Source organism: Cryptococcus neoformans (assembly GCF_000091045.1).
Source record: "Cryptococcus neoformans var. neoformans JEC21 chromosome 6 sequence".
NCBI lineage: Eukaryota > Fungi > Basidiomycota > Tremellomycetes > Tremellales > Cryptococcaceae > Cryptococcus > Cryptococcus deneoformans.
Genome location: NC_006691.1, coordinates 137,240 through 147,620, shown reverse-complemented (window position 1 = coordinate 147,620; position 10,381 = coordinate 137,240). Strand labels below are relative to the sequence as shown.

The 10,381-nt window shown below is 45.6% G+C and overlaps 3 protein-coding genes across 3 annotated transcripts in view; 1 reads left to right on the top strand and 2 right to left on the bottom strand.

Annotated features, from left to right (window-relative positions):
* The window catches only part of CNF00390 (DNA-directed RNA polymerase iii largest subunit, putative), a 5,433-nt gene extending 2,440 nt beyond the window's left edge, over positions 1 to 2,993 (bottom strand). Inside the window, exons 1-10 of the mRNA XM_571468.2 lie at positions 2,833 to 2,993; positions 2,633 to 2,774; positions 2,419 to 2,568; positions 2,006 to 2,368; positions 1,842 to 1,957; positions 1,693 to 1,792; positions 1,568 to 1,642; positions 1,129 to 1,520; positions 930 to 1,078; positions 34 to 879 (exon numbers count right to left, since the gene is read on the bottom strand). Coding sequence (XP_571468.1) covers positions 34 to 879; positions 930 to 1,078; positions 1,129 to 1,520; positions 1,568 to 1,642; positions 1,693 to 1,792; positions 1,842 to 1,957; positions 2,006 to 2,368; positions 2,419 to 2,568; positions 2,633 to 2,774; positions 2,833 to 2,900 — 2,401 coding nt within the window. The 5' untranslated portion in view covers positions 2,901 to 2,993. The remainder of the gene's footprint in view (positions 1 to 33; positions 880 to 929; positions 1,079 to 1,128; positions 1,521 to 1,567; positions 1,643 to 1,692; positions 1,793 to 1,841; positions 1,958 to 2,005; positions 2,369 to 2,418; positions 2,569 to 2,632; positions 2,775 to 2,832) is intronic.
* A 217-nt stretch (positions 2,994 to 3,210) lies between these two features.
* Positions 3,211 to 4,810, top strand: CNF00385 (hypothetical protein). Its single transcript, XM_024658553.1, has 3 exons — positions 3,211 to 3,928; positions 3,979 to 4,656; positions 4,713 to 4,810. Exons 1-2 carry the CDS (start codon positions 3,417 to 3,419, stop codon positions 4,448 to 4,450), a joined length of 984 nt encoding a protein of 327 aa, XP_024514481.1. The 5' UTR covers positions 3,211 to 3,416; the 3' UTR covers positions 4,451 to 4,656; positions 4,713 to 4,810.
* A 1,925-nt stretch (positions 4,811 to 6,735) lies between these two features.
* CNF00380 (hypothetical protein) lies at positions 6,736 to 7,540 on the bottom strand. Its single transcript, XM_024657326.1, has 4 exons — positions 7,446 to 7,540; positions 7,315 to 7,388; positions 6,984 to 7,247; positions 6,736 to 6,930 (listed from the first exon to the last, which is right to left on the bottom strand). The coding sequence occupies exons 2-3, from the start codon at positions 7,327 to 7,329 to the stop codon at positions 7,005 to 7,007; spliced, it is 258 nt and encodes an 85-aa protein (XP_024513128.1). The 5' UTR covers positions 7,330 to 7,388; positions 7,446 to 7,540; the 3' UTR covers positions 6,736 to 6,930; positions 6,984 to 7,004.
* Between the last annotated feature and the right edge of the window lie 2,841 nt (positions 7,541 to 10,381).

Sequence of the window (10,381 nt, the reverse complement as noted above, 5' to 3'; positions counted from 1 at the left end):
AATGACCTTCTTGATTCGATACAGCCGACTTACCTTTAGAACCACAGGTGGCCATGATAAGAGGGGCATTGTGTCTACTCAACTCCTGCATACAAATCTTACCGACAGCTTCTCGGACGTCGGAAAGTGTCTTTGAGATCTTTGACTCCAGAGTGGCTTCTTGGTCACAACCGGGCGCATTCTCCAATTTGCCCTTCTTAGCAAGATCGATGAAAACGTCACATTCATCATAAGCTTTCTCGACACGGGCATCCTTAGACGCATGGAGGATAGGACCGGGGATAACATCGTTGATACCGAGAGAGAAACCGATGTTTGCTAACCACCTAGCTGCAATCTTGGCTAATCTGTTCATCGCCTGCGCCGCTTCCTCAGGTCCGTAATCCCTCAGAATGACACCGAACACCGAGTTCTTTTTTCCGTCACCAACCGTGTTTTTGTCGAAGACACCACACATGATCTCACTGTTCTGGATGACAAGGTATCCGTCATTGGGAGACATGTCGGGAGGAAAACGGTCTTCCTTGGCGGGGTCGACGAGCGTTCGGCACTTAGCTTCGAGATTGACGAGTACTTTGGATTCCTTATTGGGTCGCATGAGAAGGTTGAAAATTTGTTTACCAGTCCAGAGTCTGACAGGCTTCCAGATAGTCGGAGGAGGCATCTCAATCTTCAAGTTGGCATCATCGAGGTAAGAAACAATCTGCGTGAACTGTTGTCGATCGTAGAATCGGTCTCGTCGAGAGAGCAGGTAGGCGGCTGTGATGAAATCCTGAATAGCAGCAATAATGGGTTCTCCGTTTCGCGGTGTAACCAGGTTCTTCTTGACCGACATGAGTTCGAGAGCTTCTGTACGAGCTTCCTCAGTTTGCGGAACGTCTATACAAAACAATTAGTGCTCTAACTTGATACAGGATGAGGTGACATACGTAAATTCATTTCGTCACCATCGAAATCGGCGTTGTAAGGGTTACAGACACATTCGTTCAACCGGAACGTCCGCCAGGGCCTGACTCGGACTCGATGACACATGATAGACAGCTTGTGCAAAGACGGCTGTCGGTTAAACAATACAATACTGCTCATAATTAGCATTACCTCTCCGTATTAACTATCATTCCAACTTACTCTCCATCCCTCACATGTCGGTGTACAATATCTCCAATCTGTAACTCTCTCGCATATCTTTTCCTCGCTTCCAAATCCTTCATGACATTCAGCGAGATCCGCACGGTGGATCCATTCTCATGTTTTCTTTCCAGCACATTCGCACCAGGATGAAGCTTTGAACCGTTGATGATCGCTTGTCGCATAAGTTGAAGATTGTAATCTGTCACTCTTTCTGGATATGAAAGCTTGACGGCGACCTTTTCTGGAACGGCGACTTCGTCGATACGGAGATTCGGGTCTGGACCAATGACAGTTCGTCCGGAAAAGTCGACACGTTTACCGGAAAGATTACCTCGGAATCGACCTTGTTTACCCTTGAGGCGTTGTACGAAACCTCGGATGGGCTTACTCTATGCGTGGCTCAGCGAAAAAAAGGTATATTAATGGACGAACTTACGCCAATGGTTTGCATACCAGGTGCTTGAGAGTTAATATACAGCGCAACTGCTTGACCCAAGACTTCCCAGTTGGACTAAATTCCCCCTTTAGCTTTAAAAATTTGGCTTCGCGTTATCTACTCACCGAAATCATCTCAATACCCCTACCCAAGTCCATCATGAGTGCCAGGGTATTGTTATAGTTGACAATCTCGGCGAGCTTGGCCGTCAGGTCATCTTCGTTGCTGCCGTGTTCTCAGCAAGAATCCAAATGGATTACGGGACAAAACTCACTTTCCAGCCTCTGAAGCAACAGATGGTCGAATACAAGGAGGTGGTACAGAGATGTATTGCCAAATGTAATCTTCAGGTCTACCAACTTCAGGATGTAATGATAGTAACTCGCAATCCTAGGAATTCATTAGCGAAGCCCTAAACATGTAGTGAAGTGAACGCACCTCCGCAGTAATTCTTTCGAACAAGTTTAACACCTTTAACGGATTCAAATCATCCACAGCCTTGGCTAAATGCGTTGCAACCGCCTGATTCTCCGCCACCGCATTTTTGAAGGTCGCCATCCACTCATCCTTCATACTTGCCATCTTGGCCGCTCGGTAGGGTTCGTGCGAAATCCTAAGGGGACCGGACTTCTTGACGATACCGTTGGGGGCACCGCAGTACGTACATATATTTTGCTTCTTACAGGCTGCGAGGACAGCTTTGGCAGCAGATTGACGTTGAAGAGATTCGAGGTTAGGGCGACGAAAACGTTTAAGGAAGGAAGCGCGTTCTGTCTCTGGTAGAAGGACACGAGCACAAGTCTGTAGCAATCATTAGTAATTGGCGACGAAGAATATGTCAAAGGCCTTACTTTACATATACAAGAGAGCATATTGATGGTGGGCCTAAAGTATCCGATATGGAATACAGGCAAAACAAGCTTGATGTAACCATAATGCCCAACACATTTCTGAGTGTCTTCGCCACAAGTCGCACACTTCTTTCCCTTCTCGTTGGGTCCCTGTATGTACGTGCAACGTGGTAAGCGCTTTATAAGCGTATATATATATGTGACTAAGACACACCATACGGGCATCCAAAGGTCCTTGAAGAGCCGTAGTTCTTGTTCCATCCTCATTATTCTGATACAGCTCGGCAATGCTAACTTGGACTTCTGAAATTCGGACAATATCCTTGGGTGTGAATGGTTGAAACTGAATATGTTTTCTACAAACCACAATTGAATTAGGTTGGACCAATAATAGAGCCAATAGGAAGTATTTACATTCTACGAGGAACGTCTGAAGAGACGTAGTGCTTCTCATTCTGGTCGACCACCGCCCAGGTGTCCATCTTGATGATATTTGCCTCTTTCTTCTTGGTTCAAAGGTTGAATTGGATATCTAGGAGGATCCTGGGGGTATGGAGGTCTATCGGAAGAGATAAACACAGGGGGAAAGGGGAAAAGAGGACTGAGAGATGTGGTGGACTCAAAGATCGAACTCCTCCCAGTCAAATGTTGTAGCCGAGCAGTTCGACTTTTTGCAGCTTACGTAATTTTATCTTGAGGTTAACGGCTTTGACCGCCTTTCCTCCGGACCAACAACAACGAAGGACCGACGATCTCAAAATAGTAATAAGGGAGCTGACCAGCGATGAATACTGCCTACGAAACTTCCACACTGCACTCGATGGGCATTCGCACCTGTCATACTGCCCTTTCGTCAGCAACTTTCTTCCCCGATGTCATCGCGATAAAAGAGCCACATCATGACTTTCAATCTGAGTGCGTATCATCCTTATCAACGCCAACGTGACGATTTCTGCCTTCGCCCGGCTCTCGTATGAGGTTTCGCACTGCGGCGGTGTATGACTTGGTTAGCAGGAAACCGTCCTCTGCTTGAAATTTACACCGAGCTGTGTAAACACAGTCAGCTGTTGAGCTGCTTCGTGAGAACTCACCCCATGGCCGTGCTAGAATCGATAAGCAAGGAGTTCGCTGGTGGGTATAAAATCCCCTCCGTCTCCCAGTTCGGCTTTTCTTTCTCTTTTCTCAATCCACTTTTCAAACACTCTCCTCAGCGTTTCTTATACTCTCAACAATCTTCATTCAACCCTTATACACACGTATACAACGCCTTACCACAATGGAATATTTCTATCATCACTTCCCCAATATCTTTTTTGACGCTGCAAAGATCGTCGTTATTACTCCTCAACCTCTTTACCAAGCCCTTTTGCGATCCCATGGCCTTGGATGAGAAATTCTTCGATTTTATCCTGAGATTGACGATGACTCTGAGGACATGGACGTTGATTCTGACTCTGACTCTGATGCCACTGACATGGATGGCGACGTTAAACGTTACTACCATTGCTAAGTGAGATTTCCCTCCATTTCTATTGTGACATGTGCTGACTATATTGTCAGCATTTTCTATACTGACGTCCCTGCTAAACCTTCCGCACTTGAAGAGGACATCGAGATGATCGATGCTTCCGTCTATGAAGACAAGATCACCCAACCTGTCCATATGGAAGGCAGCGACACCTTCAAGGTCTTCTCAGCCCTTACCGACTCTGAGGCTACCTCTTCGTCCCCTTTGACATACACCTTGGGCTCCATCTCTATCTCGTCTACCAGCAACACATTCAACATCTTTTCTCTTGACCAATCTTTACATACTTTCAATTCTAGGACCCGATTCTCCACCAGGCCTCGCCGTCTTCTTCATGCCCAGTCCGGGGAGGCTATCAAGCAGAAGAGCTTTGCCAACATGTGTGCTGCTTCAAGGGGCAGGGGCAGGGGCAGGGGCAGGGGCAGGACTTATTATGAGGAAGACAGAAAGGAGGAGCAAGAGAAGTATCAGCCTACTTCTGTAAATACAGCCTCGCCTGATTAGCCCAATCATTGAGAACATAGTTAACAGATACTAGCAGTCCCGCCTTCCTGTGGAAGCAACCCGCGACTGCATCTTCCGACATCTCCCCAGGAAGATTTCCACCCAGTCTCTCATCTGACTCTGGTGGCGAAGGAAGAGTATGAATGGACTTTTAAGTGAGACAACCGAGGCATAGCCACCGCAGGGATCGGACGGCAGTTTTTGGTGTAAGTCTGTTCGTTTTGCTGTGCTGGAAAGCTGGAAACTGACTTTATCACCCAAGGAACGGCTTTATGCTGGAGTCATGCCAAACAGTCTCTTATCCCGCTTACAGGTCGCGCTTGTTCTCCGCACACGGCCATATGGCGTAGTGCATCCGATCACCTTTCATTTGCGTCTTCCTCTTATGTGTATATTTTGTTGTAGTGTTCATAATAGTTGTTTGTGTATAATGGTCTATTGATGTCTCATTTAGTTGACAATGTTGTTAATGTGATAGAGTTATGTACGTAAGCTGGTCTTGCCACTCCACAGTGAATCCTCCCATCTCTGTCTCATCCCGGCCTCATGAGATATTTCGCACCCAATAATAACCTCTTCAACTCGTCGAGTTTCTCCATGCTGGACGTAACTCTATCGCCGAGATGAAGGAAAAGTTTGTCAAGGGTCATGCCTGAAGGCCTGTAGACGGTGCTAATCTAAACTATGACCTTGCGGCTTTCCCTTTACTACTATAAATACAATTAAAAATAGCGTTATAAAAGTACTCGGCGTCCTCTAACGTCCACTCCTCATCCAACATTATTTGGTACAATTGTGTATCATCATCGTTCTCGATTCTCATCAGTAACCTTCTTTCTCCTCAGAGCAATATCCTTATATGGCCAAGGTCTCTCCAGAGGTAGATGATACGGTGCAAATTTCTCTGGATCTGGTTTTAGCCTATCCCAAAGATCAAACCATTCCTCATCAAATCCTTCCTCGTGAAGCTTTATTACATGTTTTGAGAGAGGAATAAACAAAGGTGTGAGGTGACGGGTTTCTCTTTTCCCAGCACTGTTTATTGTTGTGAATGGGAAAATATGAGGATTGTCGTAATCATATGGAGGTATAGCAGCCCATTTCTCGGGGACGCGATGTTCACGCTCCCACACCCTGAGAATACGCATCGAGAAGGTTAATTCATCTTCAGTAACAGCGAGTCAGAGCCGGACGCAACAAGAGGACGAGTGACGGTACAGCGCGGAACGCCCAAACCCCAACCCAAAATAAAAAAAGTTCTCAAAAAGTCCTGAACTTTCGGCCAGAGATTCCTCTCGTCGAGAACATACGTCCTCGGCCCCGCCGTCCGTCTCCGTCCGTCATCTTGACTCGTCCCTTTCTCTCAACCTTCTTCCTTTCAACCAACGTTTTTCAACATTGGGGTCCTATCCACTGATGGGTCCTGACAGAGAATGCTAGTGCACACTTGGGTGAGAGAACATGGTGAAATCTTGCACGCAACGACGCCCAACCCCCAATGAGTGGCAGCAATATATAATGATACTGTGTCTCCACGACGACTTTCTCTTGCACCCGTACAACCAATTATCATTCTAACTTTGCCCCTTTGACAAAGAAAGCTCCTAAGCCATCCATATCTCTCGACGCACGAGCCTGCACAAAGAAGAAGAGATAAGAGATCAGACATCAGACGAGGGAGTTACGTAATAGGAAGGCAAGATCCGTTCAGATAAGAAGGTCCAGCTGGACGTTGGACCTCCGAGAAAAGAACTGGACGTCCGGCTGGACCTCGAAGGATATAAATAGATTTCTGTAGAAGTATATAAAGGGGAGCTCTGTCCTCGATCTTATTGATCTTCCCCTCGAAGATCAATATTTCATAAGTTACTTTGCGAAAGGTCCTCGAGCTCCCAGTGCTCACTCTCGTCTTACCTTGCACCACCTTCGACATAAACTTACTCCACTAGTATATAAGCTTGCCTGATCTTCCCAAGCGAATATACCTCCGCCCTATACCATACACCAACAGACAAGTGTCAAGAGGTATATCATACATATATCTCATTGCTTAGTTAAACTACGGCTTTCTATCTCGTCTCCAAGGCTGGACCTTGTTCGGGACGAGTCGTAACAAAGATGGAAACTCAAGGACAACCAACCCGGGACTGCCTACTGTCTCTGGGGAATCCTCTCCAAGTTGAAGGGCATCTGCCCCAAGCAGAAGGGCGGTGAGGACAGAGAAACAGACTATTTTATGTGTTTGCGAATTTACAGTCGTTGACTGCATTTTTTATTTCTGTAGGGACTACATTTTGGAACTTTGGTGTCGCGGGCTACGGGCTGCCCCTTAAAACTATCAACCAAAGTCATTGAGATCGATGCAGCAATACATTATGATGACTACTGATGAATCTTGATGACTCATGATGGTGCTTCAACTTAGTGATCTTCGCCAGATTGATTTTAACAGTTTGAACATCACTACCACTTCTCCTTATCTGTCAATCAGAGATTAACTCTTGATATCCTTCACTAATACGAATCGGCTTACTATTGCTAGACTGATCTGTCCTCAAGTGCTCGCGTTCCGAGGACCGCTCTCAGAACTGCTCAAATTGTTCCTCGAGTCCTCGGCCGGTTGGAGTCCTTCATGAAGGGCATTCTGGGCCTTCTTCAAATCATGAGACTTCTCAGCTGTGTATCCACTGTGACCAGCTTCCCGAGGAACGTCTTTGCTGTCGAACTGGGAAGGGACAGCGGAGGTATCATTGTGGACATCGCTCTTGGCTGTGTAGTGGGAAGGGTTAGGTTGATCCTTAAAATGCTTCATGAGTACATAGCGAGCAAAGAGGAGGGACATCAAACGAAAGGTTTTAACTTACATGCTGCACGCCCATCTTGAATTACTTGCGAAGTACTACGGTTTTATCGTTAGAGAGGTTAGTTTGGTAGCGTACTGCGGTGGAACAGGATTAATGGGACCATAGCGTTCTTTATATATGAGAATCTATACCTGCATATGTTCGGGATGACGTTAAGACGTGACGATGAGCAGGGTGGAGGAGGGTGGAGCTGCCGGCTTGACGTCGAACAAGGAAGAGCCCGAGGCGACCAAAAAAGGATGGAGTTTGGCGTAGTACGTAAAGAGAGTGAGAACTCGCATGATGTCACGCCGGTAGACCGATCGACTACTCTCGCCTGTTCAGCTATTTTCATACATGATCCTTGTCCCTCTAGACTTTACGACTTATTGTAGTCCTTACAACAATTGATGTAGCCCGGCACATATCCTCTTCATGGGAACGAGCTGCGTGAAAACTGCCAAGGCTTTGATGGTAGAGAGAACTATTACGCGGAATATCCATATTTATACGCTTTCGACGGTGTCATTGCCCCCTCCATGGTGACCAAAAAGAACAGATTTTGAGAAGGGGGACCATTCACACCAAACAGCTCTCTTGACCACTTCCCCATACACTTCTTTTCTCAAACCGGCCTGCAATGAATCGAATCTGTCGCTCACGCGTAGAGGAAGAAGCCCGCAGGTTGCACGTAATTTGACAAGTCGATTGAGTTTTTTGACAGCGTTAGTTGTTGTTGTTCATATGGAAGAAGGTTCAGAAGAGGAGCATGTTACAGGCATGCGTTTCGGGTTGTGGTAGATTGACGAGATCTTATCTTCCCCCTTCATAGGATTTATTGTTTGGACGCTGTCTATACACTCCCTTGGTAATCAAAGCAGCAAAAATACTTTTAAGGCTGTAACGATGAGGTTGGAGTGTGTATGGCCTGACAGTAGATAATAATACGATCGATGATACTTAATTATACCTACTTGAGTTGACGGAACCGACCAGCACCTCTGTCTAAATAATAAAAAACCGTTTCCAATCTGATTCTCTATTAGAGGTGTGACGGTACCGCATATTTTGTTCTCGATCGGGTTCCAACGAATTAGCTTGACGTCGAAAGGCGAACGACGCAAATCGACACTGGACATTGCGCGAATGGACAGACAGCAAACGAGGAGTGGCGGAGTTAAGCATGGAACGCCTTGAGCTTTGAGATTGAGCATGCAACTCTTCTCCGCGCACCCTTCATTTGTCTAACAAAAAAAAATAAAAATAGGAATGACCATATTCCTTGTTCCTAGACTAAGATCATCTACAAAGCTTCTAGGTGATAGGAGCGAGAAGCGATATAGAAGGGAGAAGAGAAAATCTATTAATTATTGAGTTCAGGTCCGAAGGGTCGCCAGGCGCGTAAAATGTTATTATTGGGGTCATTGCGATAGTAAGCGGTGCAAAAAATAACGGCAGGAAAAGGGTGTGGCTGGCAGCTGAGTGTCTGGCCCCTTTCCGATGTTTCAACTTGCGATAAAAATTCAAGGTAGAACGATAAAAAAAATTAAACGAAGGAAGAGCTGATTGTTGGATGCTCGATATTATTGGATGTTAGATGCTCTCTTATCGTCAAGTAAATCATCGAGATCCCGGACGCAGCCATAACTAAGGGAACCCGTAGACCAGCAGCAAGCAATAGTAGCTAGCCTAAATCTGCGACATAAACAAGCCAAAATACCCAAAGTATGATCATGATGACAAACGAACGATATGATGATGAAGATGCCTCGCGTGGCCACGGTGGCCAAACACAAAAAGTGACATGTCCGCGATCGATAAAACGATAATAAAAATAAGCACAATTAATTGTATCATTATTACGGAAGATGGGTGATATGAAAATTTCCTTTCTGGGTAATCAGTTTCTTTATTCCTTGCCGGCCGGCATAGCAATATAGTATTATGCACTACTCCGAGATATGGTGATTGGCACTACGATACCAGACGCCAGAGCATGCAAGAGGCAGAAGACAACAATAGAACAAAGAGGAAGGAGCTAAAAGCTGAATGCCGAGAGCCGAAAGCTGCTTTAGACAGGTATTGAGATAATATAGACCGTCTATACCAAGTTTGGGATGATGTTTGGACAATTGTCTTCATTCCTCTGCCCCTACTAATCCGCAAACTGCAGTGTGTTGTGACTCGTGGGACAGTGCTCTCATACGAGGCCCTTGATTGTCCCTTGGGACTAAAAGATCAATGAAGAAATAGTACTTTGTAACTTGTAACTCGCTGAAATGCATCGGTCCATCATCATCTGATATCTGACGCGTCTGGAGGTCGGGTTGCAATGCATGCTAGATGGGTTCTACGTGTTTTGACCCGGAAAAGAGATGTAAACAGGAAGAGAAGATTATCACTGCGTTTTGGGTATCCGAAACAACCGGATTGTCGTACATACATTATAGAACCTAGAAATATCCTATTTCTGTCTAAAAGGATCGACGCCCTGTTCAAAAGAAGCTAAGATTGATGGATGATGAATGAAGTCGACAAGCGAGCTATCAACAACGACTATCAACCCTGTGGGTACGTTTTGCGCTTATCATATGATGCTTTTCCTCAAAGCTATCATCTACTTTATTTATTTCTGTCATCTCTGCTATCTGCCGTTCATTACCTTGAGTCTCAATCCTTGTTTGAGTCCTGATTGAGTCTCATCAATTGAATTTCGGTGTTCTGTACATTCGTAATGTGGTTGATTTTTTGGTGGTGCGGCTCTGTAGCAAACCTTACGAGCGACATCTCTCGTCGTCAGGTTCTTCTCTTTTCATTTCCTCACCTCTCACATCTCACAATTTACTTATATGACATGCATACTGGATACCGTTCATGAGACTTGGGCACTCTCGACTGTACTGGTACAACATATCTGCATCCCCCATCCTTGTTATCGCTGCTCACTACTACTTTCTCTTTTTTGTTCCTTGTCTCTTCGTCTCTCAGCTTCTTCCTCTTCTGCTTCCTTCATTTCATAATAACGGTTGTCGCATTCCATACTTACCCCATAACACCTTGCTCCATGATAAAACTAGACTCCTATAAG

What these genes read in the sequence shown, in the direction of transcription:
- CNF00385 (XM_024658553.1), top strand. Translation starts at nt 3,417, where the DNA reads ATGACTTGGTTAGCAGGAAACCGTCCTCTGCTTGAAATTTACACCGAG. An exon ending in AACGTTACTACCATTGCTAA is followed by an intron (nt 3,929 to 3,978) that starts GTGAGATTTCCC and finishes CTATATTGTCAG; the next exon opens with CATTTTCTATACTGACGTCC.